The 22,594-nt window shown below is 34.4% G+C and overlaps 5 protein-coding genes across 7 annotated transcripts; 3 read left to right on the forward strand and 2 right to left on the reverse strand.

Moving 5' to 3' along the window:
• Positions 1–129: 129 nt before the first annotated feature.
• Positions 130–2,290, reverse strand: LOC105672195 (uncharacterized). The gene is made up of 4 exons (XM_012366962.2): positions 2,102–2,290; positions 1,656–1,933; positions 1,304–1,470; positions 130–942 (listed from the first exon to the last, which is right to left on the reverse strand). The coding sequence occupies exons 2-4, from the start codon at positions 1,867–1,869 to the stop codon at positions 343–345; spliced, it is 981 nt and encodes a 326-aa protein (XP_012222385.2). The 5' UTR covers positions 1,870–1,933; positions 2,102–2,290; the 3' UTR covers positions 130–342.
• Positions 2,291–2,399: 109 nt separating this feature from the next.
• ida (anaphase promoting complex subunit 5 ida) lies at positions 2,400–6,334 on the forward strand. The gene is made up of 11 exons (XM_012366825.2): positions 2,400–2,772; positions 2,891–2,943; positions 3,183–3,553; positions 3,645–3,798; positions 3,903–4,138; positions 4,305–4,421; positions 4,611–4,740; positions 4,815–5,117; positions 5,255–5,376; positions 5,467–5,737; positions 5,893–6,334. Exons 1-11 carry the CDS (start codon positions 2,592–2,594, stop codon positions 6,262–6,264), a joined length of 2,310 nt encoding a protein of 769 aa, XP_012222248.1. The 5' UTR covers positions 2,400–2,591; the 3' UTR covers positions 6,265–6,334.
• Positions 6,335–6,766: 432 nt separating this feature from the next.
• Positions 6,767–12,685, forward strand: LOC105672236 (rho GTPase-activating protein 1-like). Of its 2 annotated transcripts, XM_012367031.2 has the most exons (10): positions 6,767–7,019; positions 7,812–7,919; positions 8,204–8,347; positions 8,754–8,934; positions 9,381–9,599; positions 9,676–9,774; positions 9,909–10,096; positions 10,167–10,367; positions 10,619–10,725; positions 10,812–12,685. In XM_012367031.2, exons 1-10 carry the CDS (start codon positions 6,965–6,967, stop codon positions 10,983–10,985), a joined length of 1,476 nt encoding a protein of 491 aa, XP_012222454.1. In that variant the 5' UTR covers positions 6,767–6,964; the 3' UTR covers positions 10,986–12,685. The 2 variants fall into 2 exon arrangements, with proteins under 2 accessions (XP_012222454.1, XP_012222455.1); XM_012367032.2 differs by lacking the exons at positions 6,767–7,019; positions 7,812–7,919 and having other exon boundaries at positions 8,267–8,411.
• A 129-nt stretch (positions 12,686–12,814) lies between these two features.
• Positions 12,815–15,263, reverse strand: Rab21 (RAS oncogene family member Rab21). The gene is made up of 4 exons (XM_012367033.2): positions 14,746–15,263; positions 13,923–14,090; positions 13,722–13,840; positions 12,815–13,641 (listed from the first exon to the last, which is right to left on the reverse strand). Exons 1-4 carry the CDS (start codon positions 14,884–14,886, stop codon positions 13,374–13,376), a joined length of 696 nt encoding a protein of 231 aa, XP_012222456.1. The 5' UTR covers positions 14,887–15,263; the 3' UTR covers positions 12,815–13,373.
• Positions 15,264–15,650: 387 nt separating this feature from the next.
• LOC105672235 (cytosolic carboxypeptidase-like protein 5) lies at positions 15,651–22,504 on the forward strand. 2 transcript variants are annotated; one of them, XM_067352781.1, is made up of 10 exons: positions 15,651–16,110; positions 16,364–16,656; positions 16,737–17,075; positions 17,167–17,438; positions 17,516–17,669; positions 17,812–17,905; positions 17,981–18,284; positions 18,368–18,575; positions 18,658–18,819; positions 21,024–22,504. In XM_067352781.1, exons 1-10 carry the CDS (start codon positions 15,996–15,998, stop codon positions 21,726–21,728), a joined length of 2,646 nt encoding a protein of 881 aa, XP_067208882.1. In that variant the 5' UTR covers positions 15,651–15,995; the 3' UTR covers positions 21,729–22,504. The 2 variants fall into 2 exon arrangements, with proteins under 2 accessions (XP_067208882.1, XP_067208883.1); XM_067352782.1 differs by lacking the exon at positions 21,024–22,504 and adding an exon at positions 19,819–20,354 and having other exon boundaries at positions 15,679–16,110.
• Positions 22,505–22,594: the final 90 nt, after the last annotated feature.

Raw genomic sequence — 22,594 nt, forward strand, 5'->3', positions numbered from 1 at the left:
AAGGTACTTCACAAAATACTATATAGTGATTAAAATATTTCTTGTGCTTTAACAGCATAAGCAATTAAAATAAGCTTAAACAGCTTAACATAGCTCAGTCATTTTTTAACAATTTCCCTAATACAAGTATTTCCATAAAACAGCCTTTTTTTGTTTGTTCTTTTTTTTCTTTTAAAAATAGACCTTTAACAACAGATTCCAATATTATAAATTTGTCAAAAGGAATCTCGATAATTTTACATTACATTGTAATTCGCAACAACCATGCATACTCATTTTATATTTCATATTATCCTATTTTGCTCATCAGTTTTTTTATCAATTTATATAACGTTTATCACATTATACTTTTTTTTTGCAATAAACCAATGGAATTGCATTATTATCCGACCATTCAACAAAGAAGCCGGCAATATTGGTGACACAGCGTAGCATGGCAAGGCAGTCGGCTTCGGCTGAGTGCTGTTGCGGTGAATTCACACCAAACATGTAGTTATGAATAGAGTTTAGCTTCATATCAAATGGTCTTTCATATCCAAAATTTAATTTTTTTCTCGGATTCTTCTTGAATCGCTTGATTACGGTACTCGAGGCATCCTGTGGCCTGATTAATTGATTCACTGGTGTTTTTTCATTGACCTCGCGTCTTGAGTTTGGTGATGGAACATTACTGTACTCCTCCTTTATGTCGTGCCACTCATTGTTCGCAAGTGCGGTATATCTATCGTTAGAGGAAGGTATTGCTTGCAAAGTAGGCATCGTCTTGACAAGGACGTTGGTTCTTTCCTTTCTCATCGGCACGTCTACATCCAACGTGGAGAGCGAGTCATTGAACTCGTCGTTCAACAAATCCTGAATTACCTTCGGTTCTGCATCGCGTTTATCGAAGAATTCTTGAAACATCGGCCATGTGTCGATGCAGAGAATTCTGTCGTCAAAAATCTGTAACAGAAAAGAAGCAAATTGTCATTAAATAAAGAAAGGAAAAGAGGATACAGCTATGGCTATGAATCAAATTCAATTAAAGATAAGAATTTTAATCATTAGATTTATAATTTGCTAATAATAATTAATTAATAATAATTTTATAATTTTCTCTAAAGTTCTTTTGTACAAAAATTAGATCAATGTACTTTCTATTGTTTTAGAACTGCAACAAATGTATTGTAATACATAATAATTAAAAGAAAATGTGTGATGCAAAATAGTTTACACCTAGAAGCAGCACTCAAAGTTAATGGAAAAAAAAAAAAAAAAAAAAAAAAAAAAAATCTGAAAATAGTCAAAACTAGCTCATACCTACCTTATTAATACATTCCAGTTCCCATAAGAATATCGGATAATCGAATCTATTGCCATTGTGTGCAACAAAACAAATTGGTGGCGTTAAACGCTGCAGAAAGTACATTATTAATTCATAAATTCCGCATTCAAAAGGCTGCAGTAATTGCACATCCTCATTATATAACTCTATAAAATTCATAAAATTACAAAATTATTATATAACTCACAAACTTATAGAAACACAGTATAACAAACTTATAGAAATTTACTTTATTTATAAAATAATAAAAAACTATGCATATTAAAGCAATTGACAAAAATATACTTATACTAATTAATTTATAAGCTAATAAAAATAACTATAGACTTACTTGTCATGTCCTCTACACGTGGTGGTATGATTTTTTGTGGATTAATTGGAAGTACCAGTTTATGCAAGATCCTGGGTAGAGAATTTTTGCTGCAATTATATATCGATTCTCTCTTAACGGCGACTAAAGCAATTTCTGTAATTTTTGGCATGACTTTTCCTTGAATCAGACCAGTTGTCTCCAAATCAAAGAATGTGAACGTCTGAATCTCCATTGTGTTAAATTAATTTTCTTGAACTTAAATCAATCTTTTCTATGCTATGTCTGTCATAATCCTCCTACAACAATACAAATGCAATAAATGTAAATTGTTTTATATGTCGAGGAATAGATTATATTTCATAAAAATTCAAAATAATACTTTCATACAGTATAAACAAATTTTTTTATTATACAATTTATTGCAATAACTGAAAGGTTCTGTATTATGTATTTTAAATGCTTACCACTTATGGAAATCTCATGCAGAACATAATGTGATGTAACGCAAAATTATAAAATCGCATGCGTTCTAAAAATCCGGGACATCCTTGTAATATGCTGTAAGCACATTGCATTGTTTGTCACTGATAAGATTGTGAATAATACAATCATAGTAAAAAAAGAAGGTGCATCCAGGACTACGAGCGTTCACTAAGCGACTAAGTAGCAATCGAATGTGATTGGTGGATTTAAAGGTAAAAACCAATCACATTCGAGTGTGTGTTCTATAGTTTACGTCACGTATTGTAGATTTCACTGGCAGTGAGTTTTGGAACGCAGTCTGTATTTACTCGCTGACTTGACGCATATGTGAACTCCCTTTTGAGCTTTATAAACATCAAAGTGGCCGACACAGAGCTACTGTATACACTGTGCTGGAACTCTAGCATTGTCAGCTGACTGACTGCGAGCAATTTATTTTCATTATTAAGTGCAAATAAAGTGTTTACAAAAATGTCAGTAAACGATAGCAATCGTTTATATATGACGAATGAGATATTTAATAAAATGTCCAAGGACTTACTGAGCTTAACTTCAGAGGGCAGTGTGAAAAAAATTCAAAAGGAAAACCTAACCCCTTACAAAATAGCTACTGTTATTTTAATTAAACATTATTGTAATGAAAATACAAAAGGTATATTTTATTGTCTATACTTTCATTATATGATTGAGAATTGCATTTTTATCACCCTGATATTATTTGTTATATTTTTTGTTTTGGACATTAATAAATTTATTTCGATGTTTTGCAGCAAGTTTAGTGGAAAGACGTGATTTCTGTTTAGCGTCATTGAAATTAATTCAGGTAAATATTTATTACATATAGAGTTAGAAGAAAAACCTAAAACTTATAAAGCAGATAATATTCACTAATTAATAATATTTGTTAAACTAAATTAATTAAAGATATCTGGTCAACATTTTTTTATTCAGAGTTTTATGAATAACTATCTTCTCTACAAATCTTAGATTTATTTTTTTTTTAACGGGCCGCATGAATGTTAAGAAAAAATGTTTTACATATATTTATCATAATCATTTTAGTCAGCAGATATGGAAGTAAGTGCTGTGCTGAACATGTTGTATGCACCAGAATATGCTTTACATCGATTTGCGGATCAATTGGAAGTAGATCTAGATGCATTACATACAAAAGGAGTTCATGGATTGATAGATCTATTTGATAGTCTTCGTCGATTGATGGTATGCAAGGATCCACACTATATACCAGCGTTAAACAAGAATTCTGTTCTTGGACTATATGTTCGTAGAATGCTTGTTTTCTTTGAAAAATTAGCTTTTGATCAAATAGTCGCTCTCTATAACAACTTAAAAAGATACATTGACAGAAAAATTGGTGCAGAAAATTCCGAGATCTCTGCAATTTCTAAGCAAGAAAATTTGAGTATAAATAAGTGAGTTTCTAAACTTTTAATTTATTGTTCTGTAAAGTATATGGAATTCTGCATTTGTATTGTCAATGAACATTGATGCTCTTTGCAACAGAGTGAAAACAATCTGCCGTGGAAGACAGGCAGAATTACTTATTGCACAGCAAGCGCATGCTTTACAAACAGATGAGCATAAAGCATTGCCGCCAGTGGAGTTGCAGGTTCTTGTTCAAGATCTCTTAAAATTCACCCCTTACAATGCAGATGCGGTAAGGACACAAATATTTGTCATGCAAATATAGTTATGCAATAAACATTTTTTCTTTTATACGAATTAGTTTAATTATTGAATGAGATTATTTTTTCGCTCCAGCACTACTTGAGTTACCTGAATTGCATTCGCGTGAGCGACTTTTGTGGAGCGGTAGACAGTCTTTATCATTGCTTCGACAGAATGGCACCTCTGGGATGCCGATCTCCCGAAGATGCCCGGAAAATCGAAGATCCCCAAAAGCTCGAAAACCTTCGAAAAGAAATCGAAAATCGATCTCGCACTTTTCGATACGCGGCGCTCAACTTAGCCGTTTTACACGCCCAATTCAATCACAAGTAATGAATTTATCTACTTATTTTATCGTTAAATTAATTTTTTAAAATAATATTCGGTTTAAAGAGGTTTATCTAGCTATTTAAAATAAAATTTTTTTATATTTATTTTATTTTATTATTATATTTGTTTTTTAATCAAGTAATATCAAGTGGATTTTTTGGAAAGGAAAGTAGCACAGTACGCTTTGAGGGAAGCTATCAAACTAGCCCAGGAAGCAGGAGATAATGTGTGCTTGCAGATTGCACATTCTTGGATGTCTTATTTAACCAGCGAAAAAAATAAGTAAGCCAATGACAAAAATTTCTCTTTTCTTATCACCCAAGTATTCCATAACACACATGCTTTTTTTTAGAATTTATATGTAATTTAAATTAAGCGAACAATATAAAGAATATTGATAAAAATTGGATATTAATCAAGATATTATAAGCAGATTCTCTGATTTTATGCATACATTTTTTCATTATTTAGAGGACCTCTCATAGAACGTTCAATTGGCAAAGCAAGTTTACTCGGAATTACGCATACGACAGGCTTGAGTCTTATCTCACATGCACATAATCACGCCTTGGAAGCTAAGAATCCTCCTCAAGTGTTCGATGTGGGTAATCAATTGAGAATAATTTTCCGTTTCCAATAAATGCAAAAAATTAAAATTCGAAAAATTCATTGCAGATACTGATGAAGTCGGACATGTTAAATTGTCAGCATTCGATGCCCGACTTGATGTCCATCACTTTTGCAGAGAAGTCCGCACTATGGGCGCATTACGGTAAGATGGAAATGGCCTCCCTTTGCGCCCAGTTGTTGCTTCTCCACAACACGGGCGATAAGAAGCAGCATATTTTCAATGGACCTTCCACATGCCAGGCAATTGTCACTGTTGCCAATATGCTGGTCGAGTTTGGCGAATATGCTCTCGCCGACGTTGTGCTGACCCACGCTAAGGAGAGATTTCCCAACAGTCCGTGTAACAAAGTACGTTTTTTTACTAATTAAATATAAGTCACAGCTATATTTGATGATTTTTAATGAAAACTTCGAAATAGAATTTTCGAATTTTAAACGATTAAAGAAGGGAGGCTTTTTTCTATTGCCAATTTACTGCATCTTAGATTTGGATGTTGAACGAACAACTGCATATGTTCACACAATTGATGAGACAAGAGAAATGGAGCGAGGCAGAGGCAACAGCGAAAAATATTTCCAGTTTAGACGAGTTGGAATGCAAGCTCAAGTATGAGGAATTTACTTTATAAACGTAAACTCTTTTGTGCACGCTAACCAAATCTAATAATTTTACAATTGAGAATCTAATGATTTCCAGATTGGTGGAAGTCTGTTTGGCGAAAGGCGATCTTCCAAAGGGATTGGAATACATTAGCGTTGTTGAGAAACATCCGGATGCGATTCCATCGCACATAATACGCGCTATACTTCTCTCGAGTCAGATAACATGCGCTTCGTCCTCACTGAGCAACGGTACAGCAGTTGCCACTAATTGTATAGTTCGTCTTTGTTCGGCCTTGGAATTGGCCACACAATATCATTTATCGTACTACAAAGCGCTTGTTAAAATGCATCTCGCCAACTTACAAGTGAGTTTTCCTTGTCGGAAAAAGATTTGGTAACTCAAAAATGCAATTTTTTTAAATAATTTCTAACAAGACTGTAGATATTTTTTGGTTGCTTTTCTCGTAAGTTGAATCAATAAATTGAGCAATGAATTTTTTAACCATTTTGATTGTTCCAGTTGTTAATGGATTTGCCTATGTTGGCCTTGAATCTAGTGGAAGACGCTATCCACACGATCTTGGGCCATGGCGGTTGTTACGATCAGGGTAATGCTTTCATGTTGTACGGCAAATGCCTGATGGCATCGACGTCGGAAAGTCCGCCCGAGAAGCGGAAAAAGGTGATTCTAAGCGGAATAAAAATTCTCGCGAAAGCGCAGACGCTTTTCACCAAGGTTAATGCCATCGCCAAAGTTAAGAATACTTTGCACCTGCAGGCTATTTTTTACAATGAGATTAATTTTCTGTCTGAGCGAAATCAGCGTGCTTTTGAATTTCGTCAACTGAATGAACAATATCAAACTACTTCTACCAATCCATTTTTATATTAAGATTTGCAGAATAATGATTATGTACAAAAATGTAAAAAATGTTTTTTAAAAAAAAGAATGTTTCTTCCTATTTTTTTGTCATTATTGTGAAACTTTGTTTTTACAATACCTATAAATTTTTCTTCATTTTTACCATTACTTTTTTGTAATACTTCTATTAAAGTTGCCAAAATTAATAGTTTCTTTTAATTTTTATCGAAAACAGCTGTTTTCTGACAAACTGAACTGACCGTATATTTAAACTGCAAATTGCCGCAACTTTTGATAATTGTGCTGATAATAAAGTAATTTCGGAACAGCTACGCGACAGTATATTGATGCGACATGCTGGCAATTCACATTCGATCGATCAAATAATCTGAATTTTAACTTATTTTGTTCTGAAAATTCGAATTCCGATCTTCAACTTTTAATACATGGCTTATTTCAAATCCTCTTCTCACGAGTATCGATACCGAGTATTCAAAACTAAGTATCGATATCTAGCGATATCGCAACAACGCAATACAGCGACAATTGAAAGTGTGACGTGATCTCCATAGCGCGCGTCGCCCTTTCCACTTTTCCACACGTAGCACACGTCGCGAAAAAGATAATGTCGTCGCGCAAGGAAACAGAAGTGAATCATCTGTGAACGTCGATACCGCGTCGCAGCTCCGAGCTGTACCGTCTCGCCGTGTATATCGACGCACGAGAGAAAATGGAAGCGGACTATCAGCCGACGACGACGCTGAGCCCGTCGCGGACGCTGATAGGTAAGCTGCAATACGTTGCGATTGTTGACGGTGTCAACAAGGTGAGATCGATGTGTCAAACGGACGTCATTCGCGACAGATGTAGTCTTGTTAGATTTATAGAATTGCATTATCGCTAACTGGACTCAGTTATAACGGACGTGTTTATCGTTCCCTTCGCAAGTAAAAGCTGCCAGATTGTCGTGCTTGTTAAACAGCACATTTAAATATTACAGTACGTCTCGACCGGTCATTTTCTAAGATATCTTTTTACGCAGCACAATACGTGGAATACTTCCCAAAGAAATAGGTCATACTTTTTTTTCAATTGAAATCATGGGGTCTACGGTGTGCAGTTAACCCTTGATGGGTGCGGTTACTATTTTCAAGATTTGAGCTGTATTTAAGTCGAGTTATATTTATATATTTCATTTTTATTCTAATATTTGTTTATTCTATTTTTAAATTAAGTTTATCGCTATTGTTTGAATGCATTTTTATTTTTTTTTTCACAGATGTATTAAAAGAAGCTCTAGAATTCAGAAATTTCAGTGACTGCACCATATGAAATACATTATGTATCTGTGTGATTGAGAATTAACTTTGACACATTAGAGTATAATAAATCTTTTATGCAGAACTAAAGTTAGAGAACAATAAATATTTAGCTGTACAAAACATGTAAAACAGAATTTTTTTTGTAATAGTATATGAAAACCTTTTTTAAATCAGAAATTCTCAGAAATGCTAAGTAAATACATTTATTCTCCATGTTTATTTATTTGCAATTGACTGATTTACTTTCTGGAACAGGAATTGGCAACGACTGTGAAGATCCATATCCTAGTCTATCGGATTATCATGATTATGAGCCAAATCTGGAATTTGACGATACAGAATTACAAACTACTTCAAACAATGGTAAGAAGTCTGGTTTTATAAGTTTTCTTTACATTTAATAACATTGCTTAATAGAAATTCAATCATCAGCATTGTATGGAAAAATCTAATAATATTCTTTAATTATTAAATTTATTTAATATGATTGTGACAGAAAATTGATATGTAGACTCAATTTTGTTCACTATAATTTTTACACACTTGCCTTCTTTTTATGTCTTTCACACTTATATAAGATTAATTTGTGCAATGTAGCTGTGGAATATCAGAATCTTTTTTTATATAATGCGGATCTTTTGTTGCAGCTGTGCGACTTCTAGAGGAAAAATTGGATTTGGTGAGCAGTAATGCGGGTACTGGGATGGATTATCTGGAAAGCCCAGTGAGCGACGGGACGATTGAGGAGAACTTTGAGGAAGCTTTGGTAGATGCTCCGGTTATCGAATCTGGTGTGTGACCTTTTACCTTCTGTTAGTAGCCACTAAATGTCATGGCATTCTCGGGGCATAGCAGGTGAATTATGTAGCACATTGTATTTGGCTTGTTTTATATTGCATGGCGTAAGGATGAAACAGGAAAAGAGGAATGTAAACGATTGTTTTGCTTTCTTAATCCCTTTTGGAAATAACAATTGGAGCCCTTGAAGCGCGACAATGGCGATAAATCGTCCGTCTATATTGTTTCGCGAAATGTGACACTTTTTATAAAAACAGGGTTCTTCCGAGATCTCTCGAATAGCTCTTGTCCGATAACATTTTGGATTGAAGCAATTTTCTTCAATCCAAAATGCCTAAAATGTTCGCCGACCTCGAAATCATATAATTTTACAACAGATGTATCTCTGTTAATGAGCAGCGGAAGATCTAGCCGCTTTAGACGGGGAGCTCGCCGACGAGGAGGATTATCTTGACATATCCAGGCACGGCATTGTAGAAGTGGTCGGCGATGACAGTGCCGGTCGCAAGATAATAGTTGTGTCAGCCTGCAAATTGCCTCCTATTGGAAAGGAGACTTTCAATCACGCTAAACTCCTTAGGTAAGTCTGTAAAGTCGTAAAATGACGATAATACATTGCGGGACGACACGCGAGTCTGTCTGAAACGCAAACAATGATTTATAATTGTCTGCGAATTGTACAAAGATTGCATGTCATTCTACAGCGTTAGGCTGCGATTTTACTTAACGTTTGTCGACAAATTTTGTCGTTACATGCCGTAATGTTGATGTAACACTGTTCACGATTGTCGTATGAAGTCAGAACCGTTCGACTTTATCACGAAAAATCTAATAACTCACCGACGGAAGTTCCTCGTCTTGCTATAGTCGGCAACCGATCAGTGTCGACAACGTCGACAAATGTTGAGTGATATCTTATCCTTATTAACAGAATGTTTAAGATTTCTGTACATTTCCATATTGATATAAGTTTTTTTTTTTTTTTATTAATAGAATAGATTTTTTCATGAAGTATTTTCAATGCAGGTATCTCACGCATACTTTAGATACATTTGTGGAGCAAGATTATAGTCTCGTTTACTTTCATTATGGCCTTACGTCGAAAAATAAGCCACCTTTATCTTGGTTGTGGCAAGCGTATAAAGCGTTTGATAGAAAATATAAAAAGAACCTCAAAGCCCTTTATTTAGTGCACCCGACGAATTTTATTAGGATCGTATGGCAAATATTCAAACCGGCTATTAGGTACGTTGACTCTTCTTCTAAATGTTTTCTCAAACATTGTATATGTTATACACGAGAGAAAATTGTATTTTTTCAGTGTAAAATTCGGCCGAAAGATGATGTATGTTAATTATTTGGAGGAATTAGCGCAGTATATTAACTTGGATCAATTAATTATACCTCCTCAAGTGATAGAGTACGTGTAATTTCATTATTTATTATTATTATGTAAAACAATTTATTTTGCAACTGTGTATAAAATTAAGAGAGCTTTAACTTAGATTAATATGTAACATACGATTTAATTTTTATGTGGGACGATTCTTTTAGACACAATGAACAATTGTTGGTAAAAAATAAGAAAAATTTGCCAGCGAGCCCGCCGCAGAGCGCGGTGGTCACGCCAGTCGGCACGACACAGTTTGGCGCTAGTCTGCACTTTATAAAGGAAAATAACAACAGCGATCCGATACCACCGATTCTAAGGCAATGCGTGGAATTTCTCGATACACCTGACGGTATGGCATTTCAGTATGATAAATCCTTCTATCTAGAAGAACATAAAATAATAATTGTCTTATCATTCAGCTCTGGAAACAGAAGGGATATTCAGACGGTCGGCCAACGTGACAGTAATCAAGGAACTTCAGAATCGCTGTAATCAAGGCTTACCCATTGATTTCCAAGGAGATCCGCATATCGCCGCGGTTCTACTCAAGACTTTCCTGCGTGAATTAGACGAACCGCTTATGACGTACGATCTGTACGACGAAATCACGCAATTTCAAAGTGAGCATAGTGTCCTATCTTATTTGTACCAATAATTATGAAAGTGGACCGAGTCAAAAAACAAAAAAAAATTTAATTGAAAAGAATTACATTGTAAGAATAACTATATGTAGTTTTTTTTAAATCAATATTTTTTGAACATTTTTTAATTCGCCTAAAGTTTAAAGGCTCTCAGTTTCATAATCACTGGCACGTCTCTTCTCTGTTAATTTTGCAGCGACAGATGTAAGGTTAATTTTTTTAATTCGTAGCACTATCGAAAGACGAACGTCCGCGCAAAGTTAAGATATTAATACTGGAAAAACTTCCGGAAGACAATTACCAAGTCCTTAAATACGTCGTACAATTTTTGTCGAGGGTACGTAACGTAAAACCAGTCGTAGTTTTCTATTAGCAAGATAAAAACTAATCAGAAATATTTCTTTTTTGTTTTCTCGTCGACAGGTAATGGACCGATGCGATCTGAATAAGATGACGTCTAGCAATCTCGCGGTCGTATTCGGACCGAATCTAGTTAGGGCACCACCAGCGCGCGGAATGTCCCTCTCCGCGATAGGACCCATAAATCAATTCATAGACTTTTTATTCACCAATCAAGATAAGATATTTATTATTTAAGAGTATAAGAGTGAGCACCAAGATGGGTGACGATGTTGGGGCCTAATCATAAACATTCGATTGTCAACATTACCACGCGTACAACGTCCGCACTTTCGTTCATCGAAATATTTTTATATCCGATGTGATATATAAGAAAAAACGAGGGTAGAGAAGAGTATGTTCGTTTACACGCGATTTTGCACAAGATTTTTTAATACAAATAGGTACAAATTTATCATTTTTCGGACGAGAGAGAGAAAGAGAGTAGAACGTTCAAATAGATTTCGGCTGTGCGATATTAAAACGCCAGCCTTCGAAAGACAACGTATGTGTATATTTAAAGAAAAATTACGACCGAATACCAAAGATAAATGAGAACGTCATGCAGTAAATATAATATGTAAGATTATCTAAGAGAGAGTAGCATTTACTTATTTAATAAAATAGAAAATAATATGTCGAAGGATAAAAGAAAATATCGAGGGGGACGCCTCTGTGTGTTATCTCAATATTGTGAACCGCGATTTGTCTCGACTTTTTCGATATTTTATTAATGTTTTTTTTTTTTATGTCGAATTTAATGAAGTTCTTAAACAACGAATTAGTTTCTTTTATTAAGTTATACAAATTATTTTCTTGATGTATTCAAAGTTTTAATTATTTAGTTAATTTTGTTGTTATTATTCTTTTGTTAATTCAAAACTTTGTTAATTTTAATCAATTATTGAATCAATTTAAATTTTTGTTCGAATAAATTTCCCTTTTTTAATTATATAGCTAATTGAACGTCTCACTTTTCACACAATGCTTTTGCATTCTAAATCTTGGAGTAGGAAAACCGTATAAATTTTTTTAATACTTGGGCACCTTTCGTATTTCTTGCAGGGTTTTGTATATATCGGAAAGAAATTGATAATTTAATAAACGTTGTGGTCTAACGAATGTAGTATATGTGATACTGTATTTAAATAACTCGGGGAAAACGAGATATATGTAAAACAGAAGATTTTTATGTAACATAGACACCCTACGTTAACAAGATAAAGAGGTATTATTCACACTCAAATCTCATATAAGCATAAATAATATTGTATTGTAAAACAAAGTTGAATCACATTTTTTACTTCAACTAGTTCAATTCATCTTTCGTGACATTTTCTATACAATTGAATAAATCATTTATGCTATTTTAGGATTAACATAATATTCAAAATCAAATTGTAACGCGATGAAACAAGCGTTTAGGATAAACTCGATACCCGCGTCGCCGATAAGTCCTAAATAATTTTACATTTTTTGATCTCGAGGGAGAAAATAATTCACCCAATCGTTAATTTCACTCGAATATCATGAGAAAATTAAATCGTGAGAGAGAAAACAAGAATGCGCGAAAGATGGAGAAACCCGATGTGTAATTGTCGAATATTGTGTAATCTAACGTTTTCTTAACATTTCCTTTCCGTTAATTTCGTCTGTCATCTAGATGTAAGGATAAGAGATTATAACAATTTTCGCGGAACTGAAACCGCAAATTTGTATGTCCCCTTAAATAGTCCTGCCGTTACGGATAATTGGGACAAAGTACGGGCCAACAGCCTAAACCCGCTCTCTATCATCGAAAAGACTAATCCAGACTTGTATAGAACTGATGCGACCCGATTACATTCCCTAATGTTATCGATAGAAAAAAAACGTATAATAAAGTATGTTAATTTGTAGGTCTTCATTTTCATTTTTATGAGTTATGAATTTTTATTACAATTCACAAGCGTAACCCAAAGTTGTATATTTTCGGAACATAATGGGACTGAGACATAAATGCTAAGTAATAATGTTTTTCCATAACATTATGACAATTTATCATTTTATGTTCGTAAAATAACTTACAATAACAATAATTTAAACTTTACATAACAACTCTTGTATCGCTAGGTATAATTTTAGATGAATAAACATATTGCGAATTATTTAATAGCCAGTCCAAATCAATGTATTGTACAATAAAATTATAGGCACTTAATATGTACATTACCTTAAACTATCTTATTTTGGATAAAAGCCAAACAAAATTTTTCTAGTCTTGAAAATGCCCACATCTCATTTACAGTCTCACAGAACCGCGTCACATAGTCTTTATCAAGCTAATCTTTAGTTAACCTGCCGCAATTTTCGAATAGCAAAGTATATATATATAGAGGCATATACATGCATTTTATACATACGCAATGCAAATACTCACACATACACGCACACATACACAGTTAGTTGTGTGATAAATCAATATCTCGGGAAGTATTGTTGAAGATATCAATTTGTCACGCTTGAGGTGCTTCATACCGTACATAACTCGTGGCTTATCGAAATTAGACCTTATCTGACAATGGACACAAATGGATTTCAAAAGGTCTACGAAAAGTCGCCACCGCCACTGCTACCACCGCCACCACCACCACCACTGCAGCAAAAACCTCTGCTTGGTTGAGTTTGTTCCGCCTCGTCTTCAACCATCACGACGTTGCGACGTGTGCTGTTGGTCCTCGTGAGGGTGGACTTCTGCTCAGCCTCGTCCGCACGTTGCATCATGCGTCGCGTCAAATCCAAGAACATCTCCTCAATGTTCCGATTCAATTTGGCGGATGTGTGAAAGTGCATAGCGCCCACCTGTTTGGCGTATCTGATAAAAGGAATTTTTATCATCACATTTTTTGTATTTGCCCACATAATTCCTGGTGAAAAGAAAATCGTCCAACTCACTCTTCGGCTTCCTCTATGGCAACATTTCTGTCTTTCTCCAGATCCACTTTATTGCCCGCTATTACTAAGCAAATCTCACTACCCAACATCTTCTTGAGCTCCTTCACCCAGTTCTTCACCTAACAATAAAACTCAAATATCACAGAAATTTCCTTAACTGTGGAAATAAGCAAAATGTTTTGAATATGTTGTTGGTCGTACTTTTTGAAAGGTGTCTTCATCCGTAATATCATAAACTAGAATGGCACCATTGGACATTCTGTAATAAATTGGTCCTAACGCATGAAACTTTTCTTGTCCAGCTGTATCCCATATCGCCAAATTTACTCTTTTTCCATTGATATTCAATTTTTTATTCAAAAAGGATGCCTGAAAAAAAAGTGCAGTCAGTAAATCTTCAAAATGTGTTTTTAAATCATATAAGTTTTAATTATCTCTCGTCTTAATAATTAATATGATAGTAATTTCAATGACAGATTCTCTGACCAATTTGAAATTGATTTCTCCTGAACAGAAATATTAAAGGTCATTATTTATCCGCTTTCGAATTTTCAACATTACGCACCTTAATAATCAATCTTCAAATTAAAGTTCCGTTCAAGTAAAATCTACTTCACATTGTGATTACAAAATACAAATCTATTTTCCATTTATCCTTTTAAAGCTTACTTTGTGAAGCTCTTTTACCTCAACATTTTCGCTGAGAAAAAATTAATTTTTAATTAATCATAGAATCTGCCATTCAAATTAAGATTGTATCTTATGGAATACGCTATATATAATTTCTTTTCATAAACACTTTTACATAATACAAATTTAAGTTCCACACATTGTTAAGAGCAGTCTTGTATAATATATAGTTTTGATTTAGCTGCTCTCAAGAAACATATTTTATTCGTATTAAAAAATAAAGTGAAAATTACACAAATAAAAATAATTATCAGCTCTAAATAGATTAAAGCAAACAATGCGAAAGTAATCACGCGTGGAGCGGTGACTCTTGAAAAAGTACGTAGAATATCACCTGTAGAGTAGTGATGTGCTTATCATTGAACTTGTCTTCGACGTATCGCAGGGCGACCGAGGTTTTGCCGACGCATCCTTCGCCGAGTAAAACTACTTTAAAGTTATATCCGTTGGCAGTATTAACGATCGGACTGGCCATAATTCTTGGATACTATTTACTCCGCGTAAATATCGCACAATATCAATTCGATGATTCGAGCAGCCGAATACGGTCTACAGTCGGAATATAGCCGGATTCACTTGTATTTTTTTATACGCACGAATTACTAGCGAGCGCTATAGTACCACAACAATACGATATTCACTTGCGCTCCGACACGACTGAATGTTGCAACAATGCATATACTTCAATCTCTGCCGGGCTAACGAAAATCAGCTGTTCCGTTCCGTGCCAATACGCGCTACGATCGGCGCATTTTTGTACTCTTTGTAATATATAACGGTTCTGATGCGCACATGCCGCGATACGTGTATCGCGAGGTGTCCAATCAATCTTATGCTTTTCCGACGAAAAGAGATCGCACACTACGACTGTTTATGTGAGATTTATACTTCATCGTCGACATACAGCATTCAATGTTTAATGAGAAAACTAGTTTTCTTTTTTTGGGACGTTTGGAAAATTTTTAGACGGAACATTTTTTTTCTAGTGAATATCGAATATCGTGTGTCGAATAATGCACGCAGTGTGAATCCACTATTATTGTCAATCAAACGGTTGTGAAGCCGTTTTTTGAGAATGCACCATTAAATATGTAAATAAATATCACATAAAGTGAAGCCGGACGTTGACAATTTGTGATTAGGAGAGACAGTTTGTAAGTTAATATATCTCTCTCTTGATTGCTCTTGATCAAAAACGAGGTTAATGTTTGATAACAAAAGATGCTGAGAGACGCCGAAAGATGTCGATACTAAAAAAATGCCGCGTGCCGTTTTGAAGTTTTGCGTCCCATTCGTACGATATCCTAAGCAGTGTAAATAAAGAACATATGATCGAGAACTGTTAGAACAAAAAGAGAGAGTGAGAGAAAGAGGGTGAGAAGCAATTTGCCCCGCGGGAAAGAGAGCAAAATGCCATCGTTGACAATGTGAAATGCGTTTTGCGGCGGTATTCGAGGTCGAATCGGTGAAGGGGTGAAGAGAAATCCCATTTGTGTTGTAAGCAGGACGCTGACGGTGTTGTATGAATGACTTGCCCTCCGTTTCGCGAGTCGGTGTCGCAGTGGATGTAACCTTCGTTGCACTATGGCGAGCACGGCTGAGAGCATTACCTGCGGTGGCTTCTTGTTTTTCAACAACTTTGATTCGGCCAATTTGGCTAAAGTGGAACAAGTGAGGATACCAGAAACTTCTGACAAAGGTAATGGAATCTTCCTCTTACATACATATTTTATTGATTTGGGTGTGTGAAATGCACGATATGAATAAGTGTGTACATGTGTCTGTTAATGTAAATATAAATGTGTCAAATTGCAGATTTTTTTTGTGCTAATTAATTAAGTAAAGATCGATCTTACTTTATATAAATCCAACCTTGTTGAGTGTATATATATATATATGACTAAAATCTGCTTCTCTTATATAATGATACAATATCATCTTACTATTTTTAGATGTTTATGAAATCGAAGGTAAATCAAGTAATAATTCAAATTCTAAAGAGGTGTCAGAGTATGAATTTAATTTGTGGACAAAGCACGACTGTCACGAAACACAATTTCAAAATAACAATAGGACTTGGTTTTACTTTGGAGTCAGATCTAGTCGTCCAAGTGTCTCGGTCAAATTTAACATAGTCAATCTGAACAAGCAAGTTAAGATGTTCAGTCAAGGAATGTGTCCCGTCTTTAAGATCGTGCCGGGACACTTGCATTGGGAACGGATTCGAGAAAAACCTACGTACACTGTAATTGCAGCATACATAATTATAGTACATCCAGGAGTGTGGCAAGATTGTATTAATTATAGCATATCATTTAATTGCAGCTTGACCAGAAGGGGAACGACTTTACTTTATCGTTTCTTTATCACACACCGGAAAATTCAAAGGCCATTTCTTACTTTGCTTTCACCTATCCATTCTCATACACAGATTTGCAAAATTATTTGAGAAGAATTGATATGAGAATGGAAAAGAGGAGTGCAATATGTACAGATGATATCTATTATCACAGAGAATGTGCAATAAAATCTTTGGAAGATCGCAGACTGGATGTATTAACGATAAGCTCTTACCACAACATATCAACGGAGAGAGAAGATAGACTGAATAATATGTTTCCTGAGATAAGTGAGGAGAGGCCTTACAAATTTTGGGACAAAAAGGTATTGTTGTTAACATAAAGGATATTTTTATTTTTAATCAAGTGCACTCTTGTCATATATATATATATATAATACATGGTTTTTTTTTTAGATAATTTTAATCAGTGCCAGAGTCCATCCAGGTGAAACACCATCTAGCTTTGTCTTGAACGGCTTCCTCAATTTTCTACTAAATCGCGATGATCAGATTGCCATAAATTTACGTCGCCTCTATGTGTTCAAATTAATACCAATGCTCAATCCGGACGGTGTTGCCAGAGGTCATTATCGAATGGACACTAAAGGAGTAAATTTGAATAGAGTTTATCTAAATCCTTCCGAAATAGATCATCCCACGATATATGCTGCAAGAAACTTAATAAGGTAATTTGTGTGTATTTCTAATTAAATTAACGTAATACACGTCTTATACCATCGATTTTTATGTACTTTTGTTCTAGATATTATCACTATTCCTATCAATTACCAAGTGAATTGACTGACGACCTATCAAATATAAACTTAGAAATTGTGGATAGCAACGTAAGCATTATAAACTCAACTACTTCGATAGTAAACGCTGTACGTGATACTACCACAAGACTTCTGCAACAAGTATGATAAAAAATGATAAAGTTTCTATTAATAAATACTGCTTTTTATATTGCGAATACGATCAGGGAGAAAATTTGTACGAGTAAATGCATATTTCATTAAGCTGCAACATTATCCTTCTAATGTTACTACTTTTTTATAGGTAACACTTATGTCATTAGACGAGAAGGACAGATGTGCTTTCGAAACTAAGAACCATTTGTTGACATTAGAGTGTTTGAACAGTACAGTTATTGGTACTGATATTCATTTTGTATCACAGAATTCCATGAATTTATGGTTTCTAATCTGCTTATTCTTGTCATATATAGATGAGAGCCAAGAACTGCGGAAAGAGAGCGACAAAAATGATAACGTTACGGAAGATAGAACAAATAGCAAACTAACTTATACAGCTGTAGACGAATTACCAAAATCTTCAGATAATTCTGGATTGTTTTTATACATCGATCTTCACGGTCACGCTTCGAAGAAAGGTGTCTTCATGTACGGCAATCACTTTACCGATCCGGAAGATACTATTATGTGTATGCTGTTGCCTAAATTGATGTCTATCAACAATCCACACTTTCATTTCACATCGTGCAATTTTGCCGAACGAAATATGTATATTATGTGAGTGTATGTCCGCCGTTGAAGAATTGAGATTACGTCCACTTTTATATGCAATTGAAGTATTAAGTACATGATTTTGATAGAGACAAGCGCGACGGTATGTCGAGAGAAGGTTCGGGACGCGTAGCGGTCTACAAGACGACCGGTTTGGTACGCAGCTACACGTTAGAGTGCAATTACAACTCTGGTCGTTTGGTGAACACAATACCGGCCAGAGTTCGCGATGGCGTGAACAAAACTATTAATCACATGTTTGTCCCACCGAAATACACCCCGACGGTATTTGAAGCGGTACATCCATTTTATTTTCTCTTATACTTATTCAACTCTCAGATAATTGCTAAAATATATATATGTCACTGATAATACGCAGGTTGGAGCAGCATTAGGCCCTTCTATCCTCGATCTCACCGGGAGCAATCCCAACAGCCGATTGCCGAACAGCCAATACCGTTCTCTAAGAGGAGTAAGATCTCATTTGAAATTAACGTATGTGAACAATCTTTCCGCACCGCTCAACAAATCGCTGCGTAAGGTAAATTTTGATATGAGTAGTGAGAGTGACGTTTGCGATGCTGACATAAGACAGTGTATACTATCATAATCACTTGTTCTGTTCACCAACTAACTTGGTACGCTGTTTAGCATTAACACTACAATAATTAGTGCCTAATACAAAATAAATTTACTTGTGTATAATTAAAAGTGTGGGAGAGAGATTTTTTTTTTGTGTTCACAAAATCGTAAATTTATGTGAATATATATCTCGAGTTGTATTAAAATCTGTAATTGTACAGAAACACGATTCGGTCTTTCATATAATATGTAAATCAAAATATTTTGCGACAATAATGAACGTGACGAATGTTATTCCTGACGACAGTATTTATCACATACGAAATATATGTTGCAAAGCTCTTACTTTTATATAATTTTTCTTAATAGTCTTCCAAATTTGATATCTTTATATAGACAAGACATTGATATCTCGTATACTTCTTTAAATTAATGTACACATTGGAATATTCTCTATTAAATATTAAAAGTATTAATTTCGTGATATTAAACAATTAAAAACATTAACATTTTTATATAATGTATCTAATCTCATTGAATTTTGCAGATGACTGTCTGTTTTCACTGTACAAATGATTCGCTTAGTGTTTACATATGGCATGTAACGCGCATGCAAATTTCTTTAAGACAAAATTTCAAAATTACATTGATAAATGGAAGTGAGACGGATAAATAATATGTACAAAAATTTCGCATTATTGATTCATTTTATATCGCGACAGCACAACGCGCCCATCAATCATACACATTAACGCTTCTACTTGATATTAATACTTGTTTGTAAATAATAAATTTTTCTGCACTGATATTGATAATCGCACACAAGTGCACTTATAATCGTATCATTTTAACTTATGTTGTAGTAAAACAAAGAGTGATGATGAGTCTATGTGAATAGTTATGAACAGAACTTGTTGATGTTACACATTTTTGTAATTAATTATATCTATTTCTTTAGCAAAGGGCACGACGTGGAGATATAAGTGGTTAAACCACTATATATCTCTGGCTGATGGAATTGTTGAAGTGGGATATGGCGGCTTGTTGATTAAAATATAAACATGTTGCTCGTTTAACTATACATATGTATGTGCGTCTATTTTTCAACTATATATACATATATATATAGTTAAAAAATACACACGCTGCATACAAAAGTTTATAAAATTATTTGGAATGATTATTTCTCTTTTTGATCTAATTCTATTTAATATATCTATATCAGATGGTAATATAAAAACGTAATATATCAATGTTGAGACCATTATAAAGATGTATGATAATGTGCAATTTTAAGATTTCCTCGGATAAGCAAATATTCACGGTCAGACAATGAAGTTTTATCTTGACAATATACTTGAACGAGTCATTCAGAAACTTAAAGTCCAATTCATGATTGTGTATACGTCTATGTACAAAAACTTCATAATGTACTGCACACGGGCTTACATATCCAACTGTGTTAATAAATGTTACAGTTTTAGCGACCATTTATTTATCTTACTTTTATTTGTTTCCTGGAAATCCCGACCACAATATCAATCCCCGACAAATGAGAGACGATTCAGCATAAATATCGCGTATTGCTTGCTGGCAAACGATAGCAAACTTAAGATTACTATTTATAAGTTTTGAATTTCGACGAAATGTGTAAATGATATGTAGATAAGGAATATCGATAGGTTGGAACGATATATTTCGATGTGTTTCACAGCACTCTACGAGTATGAACATGCTGACACAAAAATCGATTTTATAGAAATACAGTAGATACGATAATAGATACTTTTATTAATCAAATTAAGTACTTTTTCGTTGCATTGCAGGCTATTTCTCTTTTTTTTTTTTGCTTTATAATTTTTTTTTTAATTTTTATGTATTTTACATGTAGACGCGCTTCGTCTTTTTTCAAAGTGTATGATATGTGCCGCATTTTGTTCGTTTTTGATATGCATAGCGCCATAGCACAAAAGGGTAAGTCACATTTGCATAATTAATAATTGAATAAAATCCATCTCTCTCTCTCACTTTCACTCTCTCTCTCTCTCACACACACATACACAGATTTATTTTTTATGTTATCATCATTGTGGGTCATGCGTAAACAATATTTTTGTAAATATTTCTCAAGTACCAATCTTCATGTATGCCTTTGAATTACAGGACGATGAAGGCACCATCGCTCAGAATACCTGTATTCTGAAAGAAATAGAAACGAAACTGAGCGACGCGGTGACCGGAGCGAGAAACGCTTTAAAAACCGAAGGCAATCTGATGAGAAAGTGCATCCTCCGTCGCGGTGCTTCGCTTTATACGGCGGTGAAGAGAATCAAGGGCAATAAGAAGCCCAGGCCAACGCTTGCCCGTCGAAAAAATCACTGTGTCAATGCGGAGAATAGCGCGATAATCTGCGCGATAAGATCCGAAGTGGAAGAAAAATCATTTCTGAACACGATCGAGCACTACGGCTTGAACAAGTCTAATGTAGGATCAGTTGTTAACGACACCCTCGAGCCGCGTTTAAACACGCACACGTGTGCAAGTAAGAAGCTGGCGGACAGTTCGGCGAAGACGCATGTATCTTCGGAAGAGACAGCGGTGGTCAAACAGGGCGCGAAAAGATTGAAAATCATCTCGAGGATATCTAAGGCTCTCCCCGAGATCGGAGAATCGTCCTGCAATATGGAAGAAACTGGCGCAAAGGTATCATTGAGGACGTCGCGCGCTTACGATAAACAGAGTGTCAAAGGAATGCGCGACAGAGCCAGGATTGGTAGATGTATGAAACCCAGGTCTTCCAAACTGAAAGAAATGGAGACTGCTACCAAGGAAAGGAGTTCTGCACTTGAGCATAAAGCAAAATCCTAAATGAACTCGGCTGATATACTGAAAATGAGTTACCAATTCATATTTTTCTTCGTTTTTACTCACTTTCTTACGAAAGAAGACACTTTCGATTACACTACGACTTATGAAATCTTATATGTAACGTGCAAAGCGTATAGTTAAATCTCTTATTGAAGTTCCTGTTTCTGTAGCCATATCGAATCAAAAGCGAGAAATAATACAAATTTTGTAGTTTACGTTGCATTATGTATATAATACAACATGATGTGATGTTGCTTTTGATTACTTATCAAGTGATATATTTGCTTCCTTGATTGAAAGATAATCAAACTGAAATCGCACGTATAAATGTATATATCATATTATTACATATTAGATATATAGAATGCTATTCAATTTTATTATGCATAATAATATTTATTACTTATTTATAGACTATTTGATTACCAAATCTTTCTCCATGCAATTATAACCCCAAAAATGGCGCTTGCTCCAAAAATCCATTTCAAATTGAAATTATTTTGAGATGTGAATGTTTTCTCCTTCGAAATGATGTAAAAAAAGATATTTCTTCGGAGTAATCTTCAAAACGCTATCTTGAAAATGTCATTTGGAAGATAATTGAATGGGAAAATAAATACGATGTATGTAACATCATATTATTAATAGGTATTTATTATGTGAATATAATAAAAAATGTCATGCTTTTCTATACTCCATTTTCATAATAAACATACAAAATAAAAAGTTATATAATTTACATGCAATAACATAAATACAGAGAATTTCTTTATCAACATTGGACTTCTTTATCGACTCTATATCCAGAATTTCATCAGAGTTACATCCTTTACTCACGTAAAGTTTCCAAAATCAGTTCAAATTCT

The sequence above is a fragment of the Linepithema humile genome, chromosome 4 (assembly GCF_040581485.1).
Source record: "Linepithema humile isolate Giens D197 chromosome 4, Lhum_UNIL_v1.0, whole genome shotgun sequence".
In the NCBI taxonomy this organism is placed as follows: domain Eukaryota; kingdom Metazoa; phylum Arthropoda; class Insecta; order Hymenoptera; family Formicidae; genus Linepithema; species Linepithema humile.

Coding starts and splice junctions, on each gene's coding strand:
- LOC105672236 (XM_012367031.2), top strand. CDS start 6,965: ATGGAAGCGGACTATCAGCCGACGACGACGCTGAGCCCGTCGCGGACG. Junction 8,348..8,753: donor TGCTCCGGTTATCGAATCTG/GTGTGTGACCTT, acceptor GTTAATGAGCAG/CGGAAGATCTAGCCGCTTTA. Junction 8,935..9,380: donor AATCACGCTAAACTCCTTAG/GTAAGTCTGTAA, acceptor TTTTCAATGCAG/GTATCTCACGCATACTTTAG.
- LOC105672235 (XM_067352781.1), top strand. CDS start 15,996: ATGGCGAGCACGGCTGAGAGCATTACCTGCGGTGGCTTCTTGTTTTTC. Junction 18,576..18,657: donor CCCCGACGGTATTTGAAGCG/GTACATCCATTT, acceptor GATAATACGCAG/GTTGGAGCAGCATTAGGCCC. Junction 18,820..21,023: donor TCAACAAATCGCTGCGTAAG/GTAAATTTTGAT, acceptor TTTGAATTACAG/GACGATGAAGGCACCATCGC.
- Rab21 (XM_012367033.2), bottom strand. CDS start 14,886: ATGGCCAGTCCGATCGTTAATACTGCCAACGGATATAACTTTAAAGTA. Junction 14,091..14,745: donor AGCACATCACTACTCTACAG/GTGATATTCTAC, acceptor CTTTTTTTTCAG/GCATCCTTTTTGAATAAAAA. Junction 13,642..13,721: donor GCCATAGAGGAAGCCGAAGA/GTGAGTTGGACG, acceptor TCCTTTTATCAG/ATACGCCAAACAGGTGGGCG.
- ida (XM_012366825.2), top strand. CDS start 2,592: ATGTCAGTAAACGATAGCAATCGTTTATATATGACGAATGAGATATTT. Junction 4,741..4,814: donor ATCCTCCTCAAGTGTTCGAT/GTGGGTAATCAA, acceptor AATTCATTGCAG/ATACTGATGAAGTCGGACAT. Junction 5,377..5,466: donor GAGTTGGAATGCAAGCTCAA/GTATGAGGAATT, acceptor AATGATTTCCAG/ATTGGTGGAAGTCTGTTTGG.
- LOC105672195 (XM_012366962.2), bottom strand. CDS start 1,869: ATGGAGATTCAGACGTTCACATTCTTTGATTTGGAGACAACTGGTCTG. Junction 1,471..1,655: donor ACGTGTAGAGGACATGACAA/GTAAGTCTATAG, acceptor TGAATTTTATAG/AGTTATATAATGAGGATGTG. Junction 943..1,303: donor AACTGGAATGTATTAATAAG/GTAGGTATGAGC, acceptor TTTCTGTTACAG/ATTTTTGACGACAGAATTCT.